General features: G+C 38.7%; 1 protein-coding gene across 1 annotated transcript; it reads left to right on the top strand.

The window, feature by feature from the left end:
• The first annotated feature begins 1521 nt into the window (after positions 1 to 1521).
• Positions 1522 to 26110, top strand: LOC145772172 (eukaryotic translation initiation factor 4 gamma 2-like). Its single transcript, XM_082584020.1, has 18 exons — positions 1522 to 1663; positions 2540 to 2650; positions 12962 to 13064; positions 13549 to 13677; positions 13866 to 14025; positions 14634 to 14803; positions 15140 to 15253; positions 15548 to 15770; positions 15991 to 16125; positions 16371 to 16604; positions 16872 to 17191; positions 17506 to 17681; positions 17937 to 18072; positions 18416 to 18674; positions 19092 to 19296; positions 19453 to 19661; positions 23704 to 23825; positions 24109 to 26110. The coding sequence occupies exons 5-18, from the start codon at positions 14001 to 14003 to the stop codon at positions 24169 to 24171; spliced, it is 2391 nt and encodes a 796-aa protein (XP_082440146.1). The 5' UTR covers positions 1522 to 1663; positions 2540 to 2650; positions 12962 to 13064; positions 13549 to 13677; positions 13866 to 14000; the 3' UTR covers positions 24172 to 26110.
• Positions 26111 to 26189: the final 79 nt, after the last annotated feature.

Here is a 26189-nt window from a genome sequence, read left to right on the forward strand (position 1 = left end):
TTTGCTTAGGCAATTGCCGACGCCGTTTCACAATCCATAATTTTACATTCGCAATGATTTTACTGCAATAAAATATGCTAATTTTGAAAGCTGATATTGCTGCGCCTGCTCAATAACATTTTCACACTCAGTCAAAAAAAAAATTCTACCTCTACAACTAATCAAATTATTCTGACTTCTCTAAGCTGTCAAGTTAGTGCACCTGCTTTGATGGCTGTCGAACTGATGCGCCCAGGCCGCCAGCCTTCATTGCTGCATGTGACCCATGTAAAAGTTTCACCATACTGGTTTCATGCAAGCGCAGTAATAGCGCACATCCGCACAGTCGCACACGCTCAGTAAAAGTGTCATAAAGTTAAAAAAAGCATGGGCCGGCTGTATCTACACTACAGCATCGTAGACATAGCCACTTCCTTTGTATATACCTACAGCGATCTATCCAGTTAAATACACATTTTAATGAAATAATTAAGTTTCTTATACTTGTTTAATGTTTTTATGCTAATACAGATTGATATAGGCGCAGTGACAAACAATTTAAATAGACATGCAGGCCTCGAAATTCGTTTTTGTTGACGGCGGACAAACGTGTTCGGTCTGAGCAGCTATCTCGGCGGACAAATTAAGTCTCACGGCGGACACACCAGTTTTAGTGTCGATCGTCATGCTTAATCACTTTATCTTGATAATTCTTTGCCATTTGAGAACTATAGCTACGGTTTAAAGGCTTTTAAAAATTTCAGCAAAGTCACTCTGAAAGACTTTCATCAGACCAACGACGTGCGCCTGAAGAGTCAAAGCGTTGTGTAGCTGCTTAATACGCCACATAACTGATTAACTTCCACCGAACGAGGTCGTGTGGCTTCTTGCGTCACAATGCTCTGGGCACGAGTCAGAAAACCTCTACATTAACTCCACTATGTTCTACTTTTTTTCTTTAGGTTTATTTTTGCGTGTCATGTGAGCGAAAGTGAATTTTTCCTGGGCAATTTCTTTCTTACTGTAATACCAAAACTTAACAATTTTTGCTGCATCTTGCTGTAATATAGCCTACTATAATCTAATTTTGTAACCAACCTTGCCTTATCAATATTACTTGGAGATCAAAGCCAGACATTGTGACGTAAAACTTGAACTTAGTTGCGCGTAATTAGTGTAGAAGTACTAGTATTTCCATCGATTCTTAGAGAAAAATTCACCTTTGTTACGCTGATTCAATGTCATCAATCGTTAAAACAATGTAAAAATCGAAAGTTTTCCTGCTTGAATGGAAGCTAAGAGATACAGTATTCACATTTTCTAGATGCGCGTGAAATTATATTCTCGCAACAATTGTTCGTGCTATGCGATGACGATTTGTATCGCTAGTTCCTATGTTATTTCTCGGCGGGCAAATATGATCGATCTAGATGGTACTTCCCGTGGACATCGCATGCTGTGTGTTCGCCGTGAATTTCGAGGCCTGGACATGAAATTGCTTAGGCTAAAGTTTTCTGAAATATGCCTTGTTTTTAGGTTTATCGTTTTGTTCATCATTCTGTTCAAGTCACATCGTTTTTTTCTACCTGTATTACAAACTAATCAAAGTGGAAGAACAAAACGTGGGGTTAGCATCTCGTTTTGAGGGGAGAAGCAACACACGTTCGCCTGCAAGGAGTTCAAGGTGATTTAATCGTTTCAGTAAACAGGGAAAGAAGATACAGTAGAAACCGCTTAAATTGACATCGGCTCACTCGACATTCCACCTGTCAATGCTTTTTTTCCTGGTCCCAGCACCACGCCATTTGCCACTAATTCAACATCTTTTTCACGGTCCCTACAAAACGAATTTCATGTAAGTTGACGATTTCAATGTCAAACTTAATGTCATGCTTGTAATTGAATTGCGGATTTTCGGTTTCCAACTGAACGTCTTACTGTGAATTGATTTGCACCTTCCAAGCACCACGCTTCACAATTTGTTTGACTCATTTTTTCAAGTTTTTCTTTTTCAAGCTGTATATACAATTGCAAGTTTCAATTTGTTTATTTGTAAAAAAACACCTTTTTGCCATTGACCAACTTTCTTGCAATTAAACCTCGTTTCTCACTCTTATCACATGCCTGGCGTCGTTCTTATACAAACAGCTGTTGTCTTTAGTAGCAAGAGATGATCCGCTCATTAATAAAAACTCACGCAATCCTTTTCCGCTTTCTGGACACGATGTTATGTATTCTGCAATTCCTGTTCTTTTTATGGTACAGTAGCAACTTATTCTCATCCCAAACTTGTTCTATCTTGCGCAGATGGATAGCGTCTACTAATAAGCAAAAATACAGAGGGTTTGCCTTACTTGGCTGGAAAATTCATGCAATGCTTAACTTGACGGGCTTTTTCAATTCCCTTTTAGGTGTCGAGTTAAGCGGTTTCTACTGTACTTTGTTATCAAATCTGTAATGCTTAAAAATTAGTTCACTAAGTTGTTAGATTTAATGTGCAATTCTGTTTGTTAGATCATGTCTGATCAAGTTTCCTTTAGCGCATTTTTTTCATTTTTAGTCCTTTAACCGGACGTCCATTGAATTGCCAGCAGCGATGGGTTCCCCCAAGTATTCAACTACGAGATGTAAAAGTCGATAAAAACGAAGTTACATTTAGAAGAATTAGGAGGTCAGTTTTGTTTAAATAGGTTAGGCTATGTATTATGTAATTTAGTAATAGTATTATATATGTTGCTTTATGATTCTTCTTTCTTTCATGAAGTGTCCAATGTCCATCCAAAATATTCTTAGACTGAATTTTTAGACTAACTTAAAATTTACCCTTAAATCTAAGTAACATTGTTGATGGCGTTGAAAATGCCATATTTTGACAATTAATTCTGGCAGTTATTCATATCTAGTTTTTGTGATATGTTTGTTATTAACTGTAAACCATTAAAAGTAATAATAATTTTGTTTATATCTTTGTAAACCTTGTCTTGTTTTATAATATCCAGATAAGCAGCTGATTTGCCATTCAAAACTTATGATGAAACCCACTGCTTCATGATGCAGTAAAAACAATGTGTTATCAATTTTTCATTTGCTCAATTTTAAACAGAGGTGTTTGTTTTGAAAGTTGATGTCAGTTAAATTTTATTTTGTGCAAAAAGTGGTTTTAACAAAACTTTTATATGTTGTATATGTATAATATGAAAAACAAAGTACTTCTTTTGAGCATATAGAACATCTGTTGATGCGTTCAGTTTGTTTACTCTTATGTGTGGTTTACTTAGAAGCCTACAAATCTTGCACTGAACTCTTTGAAGCAGAGTCTTCATTGTTATCAAATAATTCACTAACTGCCTTTATTTTTATGTAGCCAAAATCACTAAATTGTCTTATTCTGAAATTTGATTTAATTAAATGCTTAGTCTTGCTGTGTATGTAAAGCTTGTTATATATATATAAATTATATACATAAACTTTAAGCTAATTAAATTCTACCGGGTGTTTCAAAAAATTTGACAGTCTTGTAATTTTGTCAATTATCGTTTATACGATCTTAAATTTTAACAGTATGTACAGATACAACATAAAATTTTATCTTCTAATTTTCAGGCGTTTTTCTTTTTAGATGTAGAAATGCCATACAATAGTGTAGAAAAAGCATTTTGTGTACTGGAGTATGCTAGAACACAGTCAAATAAGACTGTGGAGCCTGCATTTGCGCAACGACTTGGGAGAAAACCCTGGGTCCATGTCTTTAGGCGCAGACAGTTAGGAGCTGGTCAAATAGGCGTGCACACTGCGTCGTCAGGATATTTAGGTGTGGAACACGATAAACCAGCTTCGCTCAGTGAAGCCATGACTAACAACAAATAAATGCACGGCACGCGCAGCGCATTAACAAAACAAAATATTTTTCTGTTCAATATAATATTTTGTGTGAAAAGCATTGCCCTACCTGCCAAGCTGATACAATCTGCAGACTTTACTAGGAATAGCACCTAAATAAACGGGCGCCACAGTGCTCCGCACCTAAATATCCAGACACCACAGTGTGTGCGCCTATTTGACCGGTGCCTAAAAGACTTGCTCCCAAAACCCTGATCCTTTTACTCTGCGCAAGCAATCTTCTTGTTAGAACTTTTTATGCCATGTCCAAATCTGCTTTCCATCTGGCATTTTCTTCCAAATCGTTGTGCAAATGCACACCGCACAGTCTTATTCGACTGTGTTCTAGCATTCTCCAGTACACAAAATGCTTTTTCTACATCTAAAAAGAAAAACGTTTGAAAATTAAAAGATAAAATTTTATATTGTATCTGTACAATGTACATACTGTTAAAATTTGAGCAAAGTTACAAGACTGTACTTTGATGTCAAAGTGTTTGAAACACACTGTATTTGAATGAGGACCTTCTGATGATCCCCCTTTTGGGATGAAGCAGGCTGTAGAGTAGGGTGGATCGTTTTTCAACTTTTTTTCTTAATCGCTTATTAATAGTGCGGAAAAGTTGTGCACTGACATTGTAAGCACAACACAAAAAAAAAATTTTCAAAAATTATCTTGGGGTGCCCCAAAGAAGTTGAAATATTAAAAAAAGTGGAAAATTTCCAAAAATTTCATTTTTTTGTTTTAGTTCTTAATCGCTTTTTAAGAGCGCGGAAAAGTTGTGCACTGACATTGTAAGCAAAACACAAAAAAAAAATTCAAAAATTTTAATATCTTGGGGTGCCCCAAAGAAGTTGAAATATATATTAGAAAAAGTGAAAAATTTCCAAAAATTTTATTTTTTGCTTTAATTTTTAATCACGTATTAAGAGCGCGGAAAAGTTGTGCACTGACATTGTAAGCACAACGCAAAAATAAATTTCCAAAAAAATTAATATCTTGGGGTGCCCCAACAAAGTTTAAAATTCAAAAAAGAATTGTAAATTTTTAAAAATTCCATTTTTGCACATTTGTAACTGCACTGCCTCCCGCGAATCATTGTAAATTACGCAGAAAATCAATATTTACAAGTAGAATTATGGTACAAGTACATGTAAGATACGCAAACCTTTTAAGAACATAATGTAAAATCTTGTTTTGTATGGAGACGGGGCATGTCTTTGCTGGACTGTAGCCGACTTCTGATGAATCCAACGCGGTTAGCGGCTTCACATACTGCAACAGAGGCCTCCCTGACAACCTTGACACCTCGCTCAACTGCTTGTGTGTGGCAGGAGAAATTGAGAGAATGTTGGCTTGTGTTGATGTTTTTGAACGACCACAGTTCTCTGTTGTCATTTTCATAGTTATTGGAGGTTCGGTTTTGTCGTTATCGGTTTGCCAGCATATCATATCAACATAACTGACAGCATTAAAATTGAATTTTTGCAGTTTGAAGCGCCGGATTTCAGTGTAAACGGGAGTTTCTCGTGCAAGCAATATACGGCGTATTCCCAGCTCACGCACATGTCATTCTTTGTCAAACAGCTTTGATAAAAGTATGTTTTCGCTGTGGCCAAAAAATCCATTTCTTTGAATAACAGGATCGACAATTGCTTTTAGTTTATCCGACAGGTAGCAAGATTTGCTGATGGTATGCCATAGATGAAAAGCACTGCTGATGCAGAGTAGATTGGACTTTATTTCGAACCACATAGGAGCATATATTATACCTTCATGATAAAGGTAACCAGCGTTTTTAAATTATCAGAGGGTTCTGTGGTCCCTATGTACGACCGCAGAATGCAATTCCCCGCAGTTAGCCAGCGTGAGTGATTAAGCTTACCTGGACTTCTTGTGGCGAGTGAACTGGGAATTTCTCCTGTACAAACGCAATGACAAATGTCCCGGAGGTATTGGTCTGTGCTTAAATCGGTCACACCGATATGAGGAAAATTACTTGGTATTGATTCAAATCGTCGGATAGGCATTTTATCACATGTAAGTAAAGTCTTTCCAATCTGTCCGGAATACCCACGAGGACCAGTTGTACTGCCATCCAAAAACTCAAAAAGATGCCGCAGGGGTGATTCGTTTGCGTGGAGTTGACATACTAACCATTGCAGCGGTTTTCGAAACTCTAATTCCAACAGTCGGATAACACCGCCTGCATGACCCGTATATACCACAGTACCATCACACCAGCGGCTGTTATTAAGCTGGTGTCTGCTCCTCTATCATGAACTGCTGATATTATGGAGTCGGCAATGCTTCTGGCTGTTCCCGCGGTTGGACTTACCTGGCCAAAACACTGAGATCCAGGTTCGGCGATAATAATACACACATGCTCTTCAACAACAGATCTTCTATGAGACACCCTATGATCGTCTACTTCAATCTTTAGTGTCTTGTCTTTTCTGCCATCAAAATACAAACCGTGTAAAACGTCCGACATGGACTCTTGCAATTCTTCTCGATTTCTACTTTTTGATCTCCGAACTTTGTTTCTATCAATAATACCAGTTTTATCAGCACTAACCATTACTATACCTACGTCGTGCAATGCAGCAGACGCTACAGCGGCCGCTGCTCGATCAGAGATGGCATAGTGATCCCACATAAGTGCCATCGAACGCATCGCCACAGGTCTGGTGGTCTAGTATGTTGTGACGAAATTAAAGTCATGGTCGTCGTCATGAGATCGATTTGCGATCCGTGTAGCAGCTTGAAATCTGCAGTAAGTCAAGTGTGTGCTGTGTTGCCTACACATAACACACAAAAGGCCTGCACTAAGGGGAAGGAAGCAAACGTTGGTGAATGAATGTTCATGTTATTAAACATGTTATTAAAATTGATACAGACAACCATGACATCAGCAATGCGAAATAAATATTGATTTTCGGAAATTTTCTGAAGCGGTTAAAAACTAAAAACAAAAAATAAAATTTTTGGAAATTTTCCACTTTTTCTAATAATTCAACTTCTTTGGGGCACCCCAAGATATTAAAATTTTTGAAATTTTTTTTTGTGTTGTGCTTACAATGTCAGTGCACAACTTTTCCGCGCTCTTAAAAAGCGATTAAAAACTAAAACAAAAAATAAAATTTTTGGAAATTTTTCACTTTTTCTAATATTTCAACTTCTTTGGGGCAACCCAAGATAATTTTTGAAAATTTTTTTTTGTGTTGTGCTTACAATGCCAGTGTACAACTTTTCCGCACTATTAATAAGCGATTAAGAAAAAAAGTTGAAAAACGATCCACCCTACTGTAGAGGTTTTAGAAAATGATAACTATATTTGATATATATAAGCTTTAAGCTAAATCATAGGCGCCGACTTTTATTTTTGCACGGGGTGGCGGATAGCACAATATGGCATCCTAAAAACTTAAGCCAAGGGAATTCGCTTTCCCACGATTTTTGATAGCTTCTCTCTTCAACAGCGATTATCCTGCTCGTGCTCGGTTCTTCCACCTCCTTAATCATGCTAACGCCTTTTGGCAGTGGCACACTTTCGTTTCGTTCAGGCGTTTGGTCACTTTCATGCTGGCTGAAATCCTGACTAGACGCAATAAAAAATGACTCAATAGAGGGCTGCAATTTTAAGCGCTTTTTCGGTGGCATCTTTAAGATGAATAAAACTGGAATGTCGGCGAAGACTTTTACTGGACTTTTCGTAATTTTTTCTATGATGTAACAAGCAACTCCTATGTCAGACCAGACCAATAAATTTCCGCCTCAGACTTTTACTGGACGACTTTTTGTAATAAATTCCCGCCTCAGACTTTTACAGTGTAGCGATCCATTATTTCAACATATAAGTTTTCCTGCCTTTTACTAAAGTTTCTGTAATTTTCCATGCAACTGCTCCCAAAGAAAATAGAAAAAAGGGTGCACACAATAAAATGGTTTGTTCGTCCTTTGACGAGAGCTCTATAAAATCGGACGAGCTCTTGCACATCAAACCAGCTCAATTAGACAAAGAGCTCTATCAAATCGGACCAGCTCAAGCAGAGCCCAGTTAGACCAGTTCAGCTCTCAGAAAACATTAAATTGATTGTTTAGCTAAAAATGTAATGATTTGTAATAATGTTTCCCTGTTTCGTAATTTCAATAATGTTTCCCTGTTCTGCAATTTCACTATTCTGTAATGTATCAATTCAAATTGTGTTAGAAACCTACAATATTATATGAACACCTTCTGATAACTTAAAATTATAATTCGAATAACAATTGTGTGGAAATTAGTTCATGGAGTCAGATAGCTAAATTAGATAAATAGAACTTTCATCAAGCAGTTAGACAGCCTTCATCTTAATTCAACTTATAAACAAACCATTCTCATACTTAAATATAATAATAATAATTATTACCACATTGGTTGTTCATGATGATTTCTGAGAAAGGCAAAGCAAATTGATTACAAGTTCAACTTTAAAATATTGAGCGACTTGGTTTATAAGTCGACCTGTACAAAATGTAAAGATACGATTTGAAAGGCGAACAAAACTAATTAAAACAAAAGAACATAGGCATCGACAGGTCTAAATACCATTCACAAAATCGTAAATGTGCATAAGTTTGAACAGTCGTTCAGCAACTGCAAACAAAACACAGAAATAAAAAAAGATACAGTAGGCTACATGATTCAAAACCATGCGGTTGTTTCATGCAGTAAGGAAAGTAATGTTTCGTGGACATATGCATGCTTGCCCAACATAGGTTAAATAGGTTAATAACATGCCATGCCAACCGTTTGCATGCCACACTCTCAATTGCAGTCACTTCAACCATACACAATAAACAAAAACGCTTAGCAGACAACCTATAAAGAGAGAAAGGTTGAAATAGACAACCACTGGATCTGCCTTGGAAAAGATGCAGACAGTGGAGAAAAAGACAACGATTTCGTATTAATGCAATATTTGCATTTTTCTTGCGATGAAGCTATATAACCTACAGTGTAGCCTATAGGCAAGAGCTTTTGAAAAGCAGGTTGGCCAGCTTGTAGCCTACAAGAGACTTGAAAAAGAATTGCCAATTGGCTGAGATGCATCTCTTTCCGAAGTAGGCGTACTTGAGATGGCTATACTGGAAGACGCTGTACTGTCCTGCAAAGAACTACATAGGATGATTAAACAGTCACATGTATTTAGAACAAACAAAAATAACCTACATTGCTGCTCTGCAGACTGCAAAATAAACAAATGGACGAATGCTGGAGTGGACAATCCTTAAGACCATTCGTCTTAGCACAACAGCTTGGCGCTGTTAAAAAGACACAAAAAATACAGTATAAAGTTACATAATTACAATATTAAAATACAACGTACAAGTAAATATTTGCAGCTTTAACCGCATGAGCTGCCAGGCAGTTTGAATCATATTACAGGAAGAAATATTACACAATGGTAATTAAACGTTGCGGGCGGTTGACTGAGCGCCCAGATTTTGACACAAAAGGAAGAAAATCTACTCCTTGATGGACATCACCGCCGGTCGACTGCTGGGCAGATGATGTTATTGATGGATCGTTTTGTTGACCAGTTGCATTTCCTGAGTGGGAAAGTTCATCATTGTCGGTTTTCACAGCGTGTGACGTCACTTGTGGCGGTGGTGGTACTATCTTGATGGGCTGTTCAACAAACGGTTTAAGACGATGAATTGAGACTGTGTCTGTTTTATCTCCGCGTTTTATTAGGAAGTGATTAGAACGACGTTCAATCACTTGATATGGACCATCGTATCTTAGATCTAAAGGGCGTCTTTGTTCGGATTTAATTAAAACTTTGTGGACAGTCGCCAACAGGGGGTCAACGTAGGGCATGGAAGTGGGTTGTTGTCTAGTCTGTGTTGGAGACAAACTGTAAAAATGGTGTGCAAGTCTGGAAGCCAATTCAGTGGGATTAATGTCAGCACTTTGAAAAATAGCGGAAAATTCATTCGGTAAACGTGTGGTTTGTCCAAATAGCATATCGTTGGGGGTACAATCTAAATCTTCCTTTACAGTGTTTCTCAGTGAAAGTAACGTGATTGGCAAATTTTCTGACCACTTTTCTGGGTGGTTTTGCATACGCAATGAATCTTTTAGCACGCGGTGAAAACGCTCGACCAAACCGTTGCATTGTGGGCGATAAGAACACGTAGTTTGATGCTTGGTATTTAACATTGTCATAAGATCTCGCCACTTCTTAGATAAAAAGACGCTGCCTCTGTCAGAAAGCACTGAAACAGGGGATCCAAAATATTGGACCCAGCTATTCAAAAATGCATGGCAAACAGTCTCTGCAGTGACATTTGGCATGGGATAAGCAGTGAAATAACGTGTATATCGATCTATAACGGTAAACAAGTAGCGATTATGATCTGACTCAGGCAGTGGACCAAAAATGTCTACAGATATGTTATGAAAGCGATTTGTAGGAAGATCGAACCAATGTGGTAATAATTATTATTATTATATTTAAGTATGAGAATGGTTTGTTTATAAGTTGAATTAAGATGAAGGCTGTCTAACTGCTTGATGAAAGTTCTATTTATCTAATTTAGCTATCTGACTCCATGAACTAATTTCCACACAATTGTTATTCGAATTATAATTTTAAGTTATCAGAAGGTGTTCATATAATATTGTAGGTCTCTAACACAATTTGAATTGATACATTACAGAATAGTGAAATTGCAGAACAGGGAAACATTATTGAAATTACGGAACAGGGAAACATTATTACAAATCATTACATTTTTAGCTAAACAATCAATTTAATGTTTTCTGAGAGCTGAACTGGTCTAACTGGGCTCTGCTTGAGCTGGTCCGATTTGATAGAGCTCTTTGTCTAATTGAGCTGGTTTGATGTGCAAGAGCTCGTCCGATTTTATAGAGCTCTCGTCAAAGGACGAACAAACCATTTTATTGTGTGCACCCTTTTGTCTATTTTCTTTGGGAGCAGTTGCATGGAAAATTACAGAAACTTTAGTAAAAGGCAGGAAAACTTATATGTTGAAATAATGGATCGCTACAACTGGACGACTTTTCGTAATCTTTTCTATGATGTAACAAGCAACTCCTATGTCAGACCATGGCCACCTAAAGATACGGCCTGATTTGTCACATTTTGCAGAAATTTTCAGGTTTTTCTAACTTTGGGCGAACGTTTAAATACATTTTTCTAAAAATTAGATTTTTACGCTTTCTTTAGTTTTTTTCCCAGATGATACAATAGGTTTTAACATCCTCACATGTTGAAAAACAAAGAAAATTTGATTTCGAAGATTTTAGTCAGACTGTTAATTTTCAATAACAGTCTGATTTTGCGTTTTTCAACTTACTTTTTCTCATTTGCTACTGCTTCCCCAGGGCAACAAAAAACTTTTATGTCATTAGGAAACCGCAAAAAGTAAAAACATCTCAAAAAATGTAAGTCAAGCACTAGCAGTAGCTGTAATCAAAATCTGCAAAATGTGACAAATCAGGCCGCATCTCCAGGTGGCCATGGTCAGACCAATAAATTCCCGCCTTACATTTTGTCACGCATTGACACGCAATATTACTGCATGAAGTAGATAACAAAGTAGAAATTAAAGCATGAAGTAGATGACAGTACACTCCAATTGAAATCGGAAAATAATTTAAAATGCAAAATCTTGAGTAATTGAAAAAGGTTGCTTTCATTATTGGGAATTGGCAGAGGGGAATAGCTTTCCTTGAATAGAATCATGTAATTTACGTGTAAATTTGCATAACATTAAAACTGCTACTTTACTAAGTGCACTTTTTAAATGAAACTCAAAAAGTTTCGAAAATTGCAATTTTTTAATGAAATTTGAAAATATATATTTATTTATTCATTTAGGGGGTGGAGCTATCAATCATCGAGATAATTTTATTTCCAAGTATCTTATAGCTGTCGTAATTTATAGCGATATTATAAGCAGTTTAAAAATTTCAACAAAAAAATTTTGAGGGAGGCAATGGAAAGATCGTATTTTATTGATTAATAAATCCCATTGTAAACCTAACAAATGTAACAATGACTTATGACAAATAAAACGATCGCAAAAACAACAAGGAAAAAACTCGTAGCCACGTGTTGCGTAATCTTCGCGTAGCTTGTACGCGAGTATCATGCTTGTGACATTTGTGACAAAAACAATCATTTTCTTTGCAATACTGTATTGGTTCACATCTTGCTTTACGTTGACTTGAAGCGAAAACCAATGATCAAAAAAAGATTGAAACGTCCGTTCAAATGACATTTATTTGCAGTAAGTAATGTAACCTAAACGGGGTGGCTGCCACCCCGCCACAGTGGTTACGGGGTGGCGTGGCCACCCCGTAACCCCGTAAGTCGGCGCCAGTGAGCTAAATTATATATCATGATTACTTTGTCAATTGTCTCGCACCAGGTTGACTGCGTGTTTCATGACATTTTTGAGTAGCATTATCTGAACCACAAAAAGATAAATTTGAGAAACACTGGCCTAGAATCTTTGTTATTGTATGGAATTCAAAGACTATTTGCATTGAAAGATGAGGCGTATTTTTCTCTGTATTTTGTGACAGCTTGAATGCTGTGTGTTTCAAATTATTTATCTCTGCATGTCTTGGATGATGAAACAAAAGACTGGCTGCTCTATACTGTAGTAGTGTAGTAGCCTTCCAGCTTTGTCCGGCTACATTGTGAATCTGAGGTTGTAAAAAGATAGACCCTCGGCCCCAGAGGCTCACACGACGATGACACACAACAACTCTAAAAAATAACAGACACTCAAAAACCTTTTTACAAGAAAACGATTGTTTTGAAAGCTATCTAAGAGTTTGGCTTGCGAACTGTCCTTTAGGAAACAAGGCCCTTATACCATTCAGTTTCTCGCTGCTTCTTGTAATTTAACATAGTATTTGTGTTAAGTTTAATTTGCTTGTTGTACGGTCTTTATAATGTCTGAGTTTAACACTTTTTTTTGTTGCAGCAAACTTCTTGTTTCAGAATACGGTACTTGTATTTTATGCAACTGTGGATATTTATAACCAAATAAGAGATCGTTAACTTTATGTATGTTCAGCATCCTCAACAAATTAACTCCTGAAAAGTTTGACAAGCTCTGTCAAGACATTTTGAATATTGGAATCAATTCTAAAGTTGTTTTAAAAGGAATAGTTATTTTAGTAAGTGCGAATCACCAAAACGTTTTAGTTGTAATGCCTTCTTTCATGAAGCCTAGTTTCTGTATGTGGTTGACTCGTTGGTATTGAGTAGGCCTAGTGAGTATACAGTGTGTTTTGCACACATGAAAGTGAAAGATGTTTGAGAAAAATAGGGATATTGACGATTAAAGCTTCCATTTCCTTCTGCTGTATAATTTTAACAACAGTGTATCAAAAACCATTACAATAAATATCTATTGCTGATCAAATCAATAAAAGAAAAACCCATTCCCAATTAGAAAAACTCGTTATTTATACTTTATAAATTGTTTGAACGCCTACACAACACACGTTATATTTATGTTTCAACAAAGCATTTTGGGTTTTACTTGCTATCACCAACAAACAATTTTACCATTTGAATTCTATGAAAAAAATGATTTCCATTAAATCATTTCATGATTGATAGTACCAATTAGCTTCAATGCGTATTCAATTCTCTTAGATCTATGAAAAAGCAATTGATGAGCTCCGCTACAGCTTCCTCTATGCCAATCTCTGTCGCAGGCTTTACCATGAAGCTCCCAACTTTGATCCGCCACAACAGATAGGGAATTCACCATTAAAACCCAATGTGAGTTATTTTTACATAGGTAACAATAAAAGCATGACTTTATCGTGCACAACGATGTGTTGTTTTAACCCATGGATTGTCAAGCGTGAATGCTTACAACAGCGAGAATTGTGAGGCCATACTCGAAACTTCAATCCATTTGTTTTAGTTTTAAGAGTTAACTGGTTATGCGACCTTGTCTGTTTCAGACTTTTCGTCGCCTTTTGATTGCCAAGTTACAAGATGAATTTGAAAATCGCAACAAAAAACTGGAAGCATTTGACTCAAAAGATGGTCCTCTCACAATTGATGAGGAGGAGCAGCGAAACAAGGCAAAGCATCACATGCTCGGCAACATTAAGTTCATTGGTGTGTTTAAGATCTTCATTTGTATTTTCTTTAGAGGACTATATGAGTGCCTCGTGTTTGTGATTGTTATTTTTTCAGCGTTTATGTTTGCGTTTAAATCATTGCGGCAGCTTGTTTCCCGTGGTTTAAACATCCCATGAAGTGTCTCAGCCATGTGGTTTAGGTACGTCGAACTGACAACCTTTGGAGCAGTGATTTTCAACCGGTGTTCCCTTAAAGGTCGTCAGGTTTATATTTTGCAATAAATTTACTAGTTTGACTAGTGTTTCATGGAGCAATGGTGGAAAATCACAAAAGCTTCGCGTTTGTCTTTCTGCAATTCATCTCCGAATATCAACTTTGTGCTCACCCCACCAGATATCGTATTGAGAAAAACCGAAAGTGACCAAATTGTTGTTGTGTTGTTTACTTTATTGCATCATTATAAAACTTCGTTAGGTGTTAATGTATAAAGTGTTCCATGGCCCAGAAGTGGTTGAAAAACACTGCTTTGGAGCATCGTTCTGGTGTCCATCTCCACCAAGCTACAAACATTGTTATGTAAATGAAGCTCTGCGTGCACCCATAATATTGAAAGTGATTTGAATTATCCAGCACATGATTTTCAGGTGAGCTATACCGGCTCGACATCCTACAAGAAAGCATTGTGCACAAATGCATCAAGCAGCTCATTCAAAAGAAGAAGAAAGGAACAGTGGACGACCTTGCCGAGGACCTGGAATGCTTGTGCCAAATCATGACCACATGTGGACGGAGGCTGGACCACGAGAAGGCCAAGGTAGGTTTGTTACTTTCAACTTTATGTTGATATCTGTTCATGTTGCTACATTTCTAACCTAGAAACAAAGTGTTCGGAGATGCTCAAGCGCATTCGTCTGTCTGGTTTCAGTTAGTCAGTCAGTGCAAGTAAAATGGCGATGGCTTATCTGCACGCAGAAATCAGTGGTTTAGTAGAAGTGCTCAGCTGCTACGATTACGGTGTCTTGATTTGGCAGTCCAAGCATTGATAAAAATGTATTTTAAACTGGCCAGCTTTGATTTCAGTTTTTGAGCTTGCGTTGCAGCAAGCGTTTCTATTCTGTGTTGATTAACTTTTTGTCCTCCTCTGTTTCAGTCTCTGATGAACCAGTACTTCGACCGGATGAACCACCTTCACAAGAAGAAGACTGAGCTTCCGTCCCGTGTACGCTTCATGCTGCAGGATATCATGGAACTCAGGATGGAAAATGTTAGTAGCTCGATTTTTATCAGCCTGATGTACAGCACCAGGTTAATGCCGACTGTGTCATCCAGTAGTAACAGTAATCTGGTCTAAGATCTTCTGAAAGCTGCTGTCCCTTGGTATATCGCTTACCGGCTGACTTAAAGGCGAATAAGACTTGGCCTCTTGTCTTTTTTTTCAATGGTTTCCAACCGTGCCATGTTTCCAACCGTGCCATGTTTCCAACGGATTGAGACATGTACGATATATCAGATTTTGCTTGTGATTTTGTAATTTGTCTTTTTCTCTGTTTTAACGCAGTGGGCACAGAGGGGCGTCAAGATCAATTTGAACCAAGGGCCAAAGACACTTGGCCAGATCAGGTCAGATCTCGCTGTGGACTACCCTGCCCTTCTTATGGACCCTAAATCGAGGTCGATCCCCTCCATGACGGAAAGGTCAAAACAGTTTGACAATTCGAACCAATACTTTCCCTCAGCATCCGGATTGGGATTCTTCCCAATGACTAAAAAGCAACAATTCAGTAAGCATGCTTCCAAATCTTTTGTTGCAGTATCATATTGTTGTTGGATTTTGAGGATGCCTTAGGATCATTAAAGCGTTTTGCTGTTGTAAACTTTCGGTAATGCTACATTTTTACTTTCTACTCCGAATCGATTGACAGCTTTGGTGTTCATGTGTGATGAAATTTGTGCTTGCAAAATGCAATTTCGATTTATGTTTCACTGAATCTTTATTTTCAGATGGTTTAAATGCCCCCTTATCACCACCTCTTCCTGTTGCAAATGAGGTACAACCAAGTCATTCAGGACCTGGGTTTGATTTTTTCAGCCCCACCCCCCAACCCAACAGGCCCACAACCCAGCCGGTGACCAATGGTAGGTTATTTTTCAATATGCCGACAAAAAAATTTTGTTCAAACTATTTCATTGGAAAATTGGTCTACAATTTAGTCTTTATTATAGGCGTTGTTGTCTGACGATGATAGGAGTTACAGTATTCTTTAAGTGTTGTTGAAGCTACAGTTATAAACCAGCCCTCTTTGTTTTGTCTACACTGCAGAGTGCAGACAAAACAAAGTTGATTCTAACAATAATCTTTTTATGCATTTTCCTTGATCTAGGTGGATTTCACCAAAGATCACCCATTCCCACTGCATTCGCGCACACAAACGGGGTAGATGGGCCCCACATTCCTTACACGAATCCTTTTCCCCAGCCTCATTACTCGACGACCTACAACGGGTATGGCCAGCCCCCTCAAATATATCGCGCACCTCTTACGAACAATCACTACACCAGAGGGAAGCAAGGTCGCCCCGAGCACGCTCCGGTCGAGGGTCAAATCAAGAACGATAGTGAGTAGTTTGCAATCGCCGGTGCTATAGATATGTTGGCACATACCTGTAACGTTATTTGGTTCAAAGTGCTTCTGCTGCGACACGAACATCAACAGTCTTCATCATGATTCTGTTTAAAAAATACTAATTTAGTGGCAGGCATTTGTTCAGGAGTGTGTACCTTCAGCAGTGTAGTGTACTTCTCATATATCATGCGGTTAAATATTAATATCTTACTGCAATTATTTTTGAATCTAATTGAGAATTATGTTTGTATAAATGCAGAACACAAAGAAACTTCTCAGCGCTTTGCGAGGCACACACCATCACCACCTAGTGGTGGAGAAGCAGGAATGCCTCTAGTAAAACCCGGAAAATCTTGTTATACCCTAAAGCCGCGAACCGAACCAGCAAAATCGTTGCCGTCTGTGACGCCACAAACAAAGCTGTACAAGTCAGGGACTACCAGTGACCCCTCATTGTCACTCCGCCGCCAACATAACAACTTCATGGGTATGGCGTCACCAGGTAAATCAAAACCGCCTCCCCCAGCGACCGCAGAGACCTTTCAGCCTCCATTTCAACATGTTCTCGACAACGCGAAGGTGAGTTTCTGACGAGGAGGCCTCGATTACGTTTGTTCACGTCACGTTTAAGGCGGTTATCATGATGTCATCAGACATGTTTCATAGATTGTTGTACGCCACACTTGGCTCGCCGTCGGTTTATGTGCAGTATGAGACATTTCTTCTAAAGAAAGAACAAACTTTAGTTTTTACAATAGCTGCAATGATTAAAAGCTTCGTAACATGAGAAAGCTACATAAGAATTTTATGAGACAGGCAATATGACTTCTCATGAAAACCAGCCACTAGATGTCAGTTTATTGAGTCGTCAATGCCAGTTTTGTTTCTTTCAGAAATCTTCGAATCGTAAACTTTCTGCTTCTGTAAGCGACAGACAAAGGGGAAAGAAATCTCTCAGCGAGAAAGAAGCGAAGGAAATATTGAAGAAGCTGGTTTGTGACATCATGGACGGGGCATTCCCTGTAGATGAGGTTGTTTCTCTAGTCAATGACTCCAGCTTGACGACTAAGTGAGTGATTTTGTGTCGTCACTTGAACCTGAACAACTTGTGGTTTCCGACGAATAATGGAAAGATTTAAATTTTGTAGCTTCGGTGATAATTAAGTCCTAGCTAAGTTGTAGCCACACAAGGTAATTAAGTCAATGGTGACTTTTTGTTACAGATTGTAGTAACGGTATATATTTTGTTAAAGATTACCGATGATTGGATTATCTTGCTTTTAAGGACTGTGGCGTAAATTTTGCTACTTGCCTTTCCTCGCAGGCACATGGCGTCACTGAGCGGCTTGCTGTTTGAAAAATCATTGTTCGGTTCTGATGAAAGCAGGGTTCTGACGTGCCAGTTGCTGAGTGGTCTCTGCAAAAGTAACAGCGCTATGACACAACAATATATCATCGAGGTATGTAATTATGTTGGAGTTGATGGTTAGGAAATAATGATTCTGTTGGTACTTGGGTAAACGTTCTTGCTTTTCGAACAAGTAGCCTAATGACATAGTTGTTTAAAGTTTGACCAAAGCAATTTAACATTTCTGTTGTAGCGTTTTCTGTAAAGCATTTGGTTGGATAGCGTGTGCTGCACACGCTGGGGCTTAACCATAATTGTTTGACTGTCGTTTTTTTTTTTTTTTGCTGACAACGTAAAGTCAAAGAATTCTCAGGACTTTACTGGTATTTTTGTGGAGAAGTTCCAGTTAAGTTCTGACAGTGAATTTTGATTCTTTGGTTGTTTTTCTTTTATAGGGCCTTCAGTTTGTATTCGAGAAGCTGACTTATCTCGAGGCTGAATTGCCTCGCATAACTTCTATCACCGCTTCCTTATTGGCTCGCATCGTGACCTCTGACCTTTTGACCCTCAAAGCAATAGGAGAGCCGCTGGTCGGAGGCTTCCACTTCCCGTTATTTCTTCTTACGCTTCAGCAGATGATTAAGCTCAAGGACCGCCAATGGCTGGCTGAAACTTTCAACGCCAGCGGACTGGCCATAAAGGACATAATGCCAGGTTTGTTGCCTCATTTCTCTGCTCATCATTGGTCAAAAGATGTGTTTCTGCTGTGTATTTGTTTTCACCTCGAGCATAGTTTATGCCACGTAGTCTTTGCCTCGATTTATCGTTTTCCATGGCTGTTATAGATCATTTAACGGAGAAATCGCATTACACGCAATACTTGACTAACGAATCTACGGTTATAATACGGTAGGATAGATGATCGGGTATTTTTCCTTTGTTTTCAGCTTGGTATGTTAGAAACCTTTTTTACCACATGAGCATAGATCCTAACTTCCATTTACTCTGGAAGTCTGATTGTGCAGACCTGTTACAAGGAATTACAACATTTTATTTTTTGCTGTAAACTTTGCCGTATTTTTCAACCTTCTCGTTTTTCTATAACACTACCAAGTTTTTGTGTTGTACCAGAGGTATCCCGCGCCAACAAAGACATGCTTGAAATATTGAACGGGAAGCAACTGGGATTTCTTTTGCCCCTTCTTAAGATGGAGGCGGAGTTAAGCTCTCAACTGGACGCCAATCCATCGCCATCCGTTGTGTACAAGTGGATCAGGGATAATGTCGACGCTAGTCTTCACACCGATCCAGGCTTCATCAACATTATCATGACTTGGTAAGCAGATCTATAATAAAAACAAAATAAAAACAAATCCAAGCGAGCTCTTGCTATAATAAATCCTTCATACAAATTTGTCTCTTAGCAAAAACAATTAAACATACATAAAAATTTCCACAAAACTTGTCTGATCAACTTCTTGTAATTTTTCAGCATTCTGGACTTCATCACAAAGAACTGCAGTTTGGCACCTGACTGCGACCGGACACAGTCAGCATCCAAGCACATCCAGGAAGAGGAAAATAAATTGCTTTCTGGGATCAAGCCGCTCCTTCAAAAGTTCATTCACGACAGCTCCTCTCTTCAGCTCCACGCGTTGTATGCAGTCCAGGTTTTCTGCCATGGCGCCAACTTTCCAAAAGGTGGGATAAATTGATAAATAGTTTCATTGTTGTTGACGGTAGGTTCACGGAATAACTGCGCTCTTCTCAGCATCTTATGGTTATTTATCTTAGTTGTGTTGAATAAAACATTGGAAACATTCTTCCCGAAGCATCTCGTTCCTTCGCTGTTTCGTGTGCTGACACTCCTCCGCATTCTTTTGCGGGCTATCCGCTCTTGCAAGTTCGTTGTCACTTTCCCATCTCAAGTTTCCCCCACGCATAGCGAGGGCAGCGTGCAGTGTGAAGCTATTGTACAAATGGAATACCGAAGAACTTATGAATTTGCTTGAGTTGAATGAGAATGTTGATAACTTAGCGAAGACAAATGGAGTGAGGTGGTGTGGGCATGATTTGGGAAGAGCACTGGAGTTGTGAGTGGAGGGTCGTAGAAAACAAGGAAGACCCAAGAAAACGTGGAAAAGGCAATTTGAGGAGGAAAGCAGTAAGGTGGGCTTGACAAGAGAGGCGTTAGACAGATCGATGTGGAGACAGGGTGTGCTGGCGATTGCGGCACTTGGAGGTGAATCCAGCCACCCTCAGTAACGGAGGCATAGCTCAAAGAAGCTAAAACAAATGAGGTGTGTTCGATTCTTCTATGTTTTGTGTTGTTTGCTGCGAGGTTACACAACTACAATCCACACTTTCCACAGCCATGCTTGGCTCCTTGAAAGTTATAGCCTCCAAGAAGGAAAATAGGTATTTTTTGATACCAAAGTAATATATATTTCAATTATCCTAGGCTTGAAATCTTCTTCGCATTTTTACCGACGTGCTTATGATTTAGCCCATTAAAAGCCGCCACAAGTTCCCATTGCTTTTTTTAGGTGATATTTCAGCCACAAAGTTGTATTGTCATAACTTTTTGATTAGATCAAAAATATCTGGTGATTTTTGCTTTTTTGATGCATTTTTTTTGTTTGCCTTTTAAAAGGACACCGGCCACATGGTCAAATATAAATCTCGCCATACCTTAACAGAAGCAGGTTTTTGTTTCGGTAGAAATTTGTCAGATCTTTCTTGAAGGACGTTTCAAAATTATTGTATAAACATATTATATTCACAGTAACCATCAGCGTAGGTCAGGGGTGTGCAACCTTTTTTAGAGGAGGGCCAGACATAAATAACTGAGTGAAACCGCGGGCCGCATGTTTATTTAACATACGGTATAATTTCTAGTAGTTGCCGGACACAAAAGTAGTTTTTTGTTATTCATATGGTATTATTAGGGGATCTCCTTGCAGAAGTAATAAGTTAAGACGTACAGTATAAATTTCTGAAAAAAACTGCTATTCAATTCTATTGTCACACAATCTTTAAACGAGTTCAGTGAGAAGTTTGCTGCTGGCTTCTTTTTCCCACGGCTTTTTCCAAATTTGCTTTAATGGAAGTGCTCACAATTTGAAGTCCATTTTCCAAGTGTTTGTCTGTCAGAACCGATCGATAGGGAGATGTTATGACGCCCATTTTAGAAAAAAATTGCTCGCACAAATACGTTGGGCCAAAAAGAGCCATTTTTGAAGCCATGAATTTTTTCAAACGTGGAAAGTCATCTTGGTTGAGATGTTTTCGGTAAAAATCGCCAAGATTCATTTCTAAATACTTTGCTTTCAAATCCGTTTTCTCTTGAAGATCAATCAGTTCAAGTTGGATATCACCAGGTGCTTTAACAATGTCTGTGTTGAATGGCGAAGAAAATACACCAAACAAATGTTCATGAGAATTAAAGTCCTTGAAACGAGCCAAAAATTCATACAACAATTTTTCAAGTTGGTTTGCAAATTCAGTTTTCTTCTGAGGATTCGCATACTGTTTTTTTGCTGCAGTCTTGTATTGAGTTCATTCAATTGTTTTTTTGCCCTTTTACAATTTTTTTTTTCTTCCCATACCTCTACTTCTTTACTTCTAATTTTAACAAATTTGCTATTTTGACTGGTTCAACAAATTTGGCAAGGAATGGGCCTCTAGGCTGAAGTTGTTCTGATTCAACTGCTTGTAGGCTAGGCCTGCATTAGGCAACTGCTAAATTTGACGCAAGCCGACTCTACAAAAGGTCTTAAGCAAGAGATCAAACAAAAAGACGATAAAGCCAGAGACGGGAGCAGGGCTCCGCCTCTGATCTGCTGACGTTCCAAATAATTAAATACAATGGATTAGCGGTGGCCGGTGGGAAATTTTTAAAATGGTTAACAGAAGGTGCGAAATTACAATAATCCACTCCACAATGAATTGTTCACATATACCAGACTAAACTAAATTATAAACACGTTTCGCGGGCCGCACACAATTCAAAATTGGCACATCTTCGCGGGCCGCACGTTGCACACCCCTGGCGTAGGTAGTTGGAGGGCGGTACCCCCAGTAGGCAGTTCCCTTCCGCCCGGTCGGCAGCTGATGGGCGGCAGAATATTTAAATGTAAACGAAAAGTCATAGTAAAAATCTTTTTTGAAACGGATTTGGCTTGAATTTTATTTGCTGGCTCCTACTTAACGCGATCAGGGGTAGAAAAATCATGGTCCGCCCCGGCGACACAAACCCTAGCTATACGCCACTGACAGTCGTTTTTGTCGTCTCCAGCTCGTGTCTGAGCATTAGTTTCGTCTTCAAATCGAATTTGGCTTTGAATGGTGATTTTGTTATATGGCTTTGGAGGCCCAGTCCATGATGGAAAAGACGTGGGAAAAAGTCACATTGTATGGAGGGTGGGGGACGTGGTAGTTTTAGCTTTTCTGGTGTTTCGTTTTTCTTAGGCTTTTTGTATCCTGTTTTTTTTTTTCGAAAATTTCCGTGCCTTCCCTGTTTTTTTTTCTCCAGAGTGATCTGTCACTAGCAAGTTGTTCTCATGTATCCAGATCAATGTTTGCATGGTTGAGGGGGACTTTCAGCTAATCTTTGCATTTCATTTTTGGTCTACTGGTTTTTTTTCCTGTCTCTAGTTCACCATAAAGCATTATTCGTGGAAGCCTCGTTGGGTCCATTTGCATGACATGTCTTGTCTAGCGAAGGCGGTGTTGCAATGTGGTGGCTTCTGAACTAGGGGTCTGCTACTATTCGGTGAGTTTCTAACCTCTAACCCCTAACCCTAAAACGGCAATGATAATTAGGCTACGGTACCCAATAATTAAAAAAAAATTGAAAAAATCCCCCGTTAAGGGATCGGACTCACCGAAACGGGCCATTCCGCTGAACTAGGCAACCTAGCGCGATCAAGGATTGCATCGTTGGTGAGACAATCTTCTCAACGAGTGCCTAGCATTTGCATCAGTTTCCTCTGCTGGAAATTTTCAAGACGTGTGATGTCACGGTGGTATAGGTTAATGTCCAGGTTTCACAAGCATAGAGAAGAGTGGATAGAACGACTGTCCGTAGGACCATAATTTTGTGCGAATAGATATAGCATGATTGTTGAAAACACGAAGGTTAAGTTTTCCATCTATAGGCACAATGTGCTGCTTTTATACGATGTTCAATATCCTTTGACAGTGTAAAAAATAGCCAAAAAAATTTGGCTATGTGGCCGGTGTCCTTTTAAAAGGCAACAATAAATATAAAGCAAAATAAACAAACAAAAGAAGCAAAACCTTACATAAATTAGAGTGTAGTAAGAAGCACAATATTACAGAGTGTCAAACTTTGAAGAGACATAATTCGTATCTATTACTAATAGGCAATAAATCTTGTATATTCCTCCTCACTTCACCTCTTCCGGCTCTTCTCATTCTTCAACAATCTTGAAACTTACAAAATCCAGAAAAAGTACGCTGTTCTCAAATATTTATCAGCACCTTCCAAAACAGACCTTAAGCAACTAATACCAAGTCCAAAATGATTCAATCAAAATAGGATGATGAAAAAGATTCAATCAAAAAATACTGAGTCATTCAAAACGATGTCCTTTTAAAAGGACACCGGCCGTAAATGGGTTAGATTGACGCTATCTTATGTTTAAAGCACTGACACTTTTGTGTTCTGCTAGTTTTCAGTAACTTAAAAAAAACTTAAAACTTTCGGCCAATCTTCCAGGACTGATGCTTCGTCTTTTTAATCTCCTCTATCATGAAGACGTGATCGATGAGGAGACTTTCATCTTGTGGAAAGAAGATTTCAACGACAAGTACCCTGGCAAGGGGAAGTCCCTGTTTCAGGTTTGCTGCAGCATTTGTTGAACTGTTTGTTTTCGACGCGAATCACAGCGTCCCTTCAACACACGATACACGTGCATCTCATACGTAAAATCTTTGAGTTTAAAGTGATGTACTAAGGTAGTTGCCCGCGTATCGCTTTTGAAACTTGAGAGATGCCTATGCCTGAAGTATGGCCAACTTGTCTGGGATGGTCTGAAGCCAGAGCTGCCACTAATCTCTACAGTAGAACCAGGTTTGATATTTACGTACTGACCTGCTATAATCACTTCCATTCGTGTTTTAGGTCAACTCGTGGTTGACATGGCTTCAAGAAGCAGATACAGAAGACGAAGAGGAGGAAGCATGAATACGTGTCAACTTATAATGAAATAAACAATTCGACGTCCAACGACAATTACTTGCGTTATAAAACAAACGTAAATATCCGTCGTGTATGACCGAACGATGTACTTGATTGTAGAAAATTGTCTTGTTGCAAACTTGAATGAAGCGGAAATCCTTGCAATGTCTGGGAATTTACAGTCCTGCTACTCAGCTGTCGATGCCATTTGTTTGTTTTGTTGTTGTTTCGCATTGTTGCTTTGACCGAGTAGTTCTTGCAGCAATTTTGCATTTTCAAGGATTTTATTTAGAGATTTCGTTTTCTTTTTCAAAATTCAATTCGTAAAGAGCAGGCTACCCGGGGTTCATTAGGGGGCGGATTTCATCTTAGTTCCGCATCAACTGGTGTTGGTTTTAATCTGAAATGTGCAGCTTCGCTTCACATTCAGTGAGTTTCGAAGTTTATTGCAGAAACGTCTGTTCTACGTAATTAACTCTGACTCACAGGTTGAACATAAACGATATTTCACTGGCTGTGGCCACGTCATATCTACCACAATCGGCTCTGAATCTCAACTGCTCGTCTGTTGCAATGTTTTGTTGATGTCAGACGATAATTTAACGCAAACAGCATCTTGGTCAGAGTAACTTATGACAGCATTTTTTTGGGGGAAAGCAAATCAACCTTATTTTCCAAATTAAACTGTTCCGACTTATCTTGTTTTTAGAGCTTCGTAGTTTCATAGACTTTGACATTCCAACCCAAAATCACCTCCATTAAGTGCCCCCGCGACCTGCAGTGCGTGTTCCCTATGCCCACCCCTTGACCTTCCATGCAATAACTTGTTCGTTTGTGTTTTGTTTTTATGAAATTGTGTTTTAATCAAGTGCGCGAAGCAAGCCTTCCTTCATCATCGCGATTACATCAGCTGGCGTAGTCTATGACGTAGGAAAGGTTTTGTTTGCGCAATGGGAAGCAACCACCCAGCCAGAAAATATTTTTTACGTTGATTTAAGGTCTACAGACGTTAAATCAATGTAAAATAGGTTTGATATACAGGATACGCAGTCAGTAGAACACACTGCTCTCGAACTCATAGGGTTAGTCTTGCACACCCCGTAATCCACTCAAATACAACCTTAGATCTTGTAGCCACGCTTAAGCACTGAGGTGGAAGGCTTCTCCCAGACCGGTAAAATAGAATCAATCATTGGCCTCTCATGTCATTGCACTTCCAGCCGGAGAAGGCATTGATCTGGTGTCTGGCAAGTTCACACTGCTCCGTGCAGCAGCAAAGCATGCTTTGTACATACCACGCCAGTGGGCGCTTTTGTTGCTTACGTCATGATAACTAATGTTATCACACCATACGATGTTATTATGATTTTATTCTTGGCATGTTTAATTGTTTAAGGTCTCATAGCGCACGTGCTCATTTTCCCACTTGTCCGGGTCGTCACTTGAACAAGCTCCGGGATAATGATGACTTGGTGGCTGTACAATTGTATTGCCCTGTGGTTACATTGTAGACACTACAGATAGATGCAGAACACAATGGTCGCGTTGAATAAACTCCCCATGAAATATTATTTGATGTGAATTGTTCTAAATAGTTTGCCACTGATCGGGCCTGGATGCTTGATAGTTGTTGTTATGTATGTTACTCCAACTTTGTTGATAAACTAATTTGCAGGTCTAATTAACCAGACATTGTTCCTCGTACAAGCAGACAGCAAAACCGTCGATTTTATGTTAATTCAACATCTACAAACGTTGGATCAATGTAAAAATGACGGATTTTGTTGACTTTATCACTTTCAACCTTGTTGCCTGGAAACATGAAGCGAAATGCTGGCTATGACGTGGTTATGAGATTATGGAATTTTGTCTTTCATGTTGTACAACTGATGTTCGCCATTTCACATGGTAACAGCAACCCGTAATAAAAAAATATATATCTTGAGTCGGAAAAAAGTGAGATCATGCGACTTGTTCAACTGGAATCGCGCTTATTTCTTGCATCGCCAATCCACAACAAGTCA

Source organism: Aplidium turbinatum, chromosome 6 (assembly GCF_918807975.1).
Source record: "Aplidium turbinatum chromosome 6, kaAplTurb1.1, whole genome shotgun sequence".
In the NCBI taxonomy this organism is placed as follows: domain Eukaryota; kingdom Metazoa; phylum Chordata; class Ascidiacea; order Aplousobranchia; family Polyclinidae; genus Aplidium; species Aplidium turbinatum.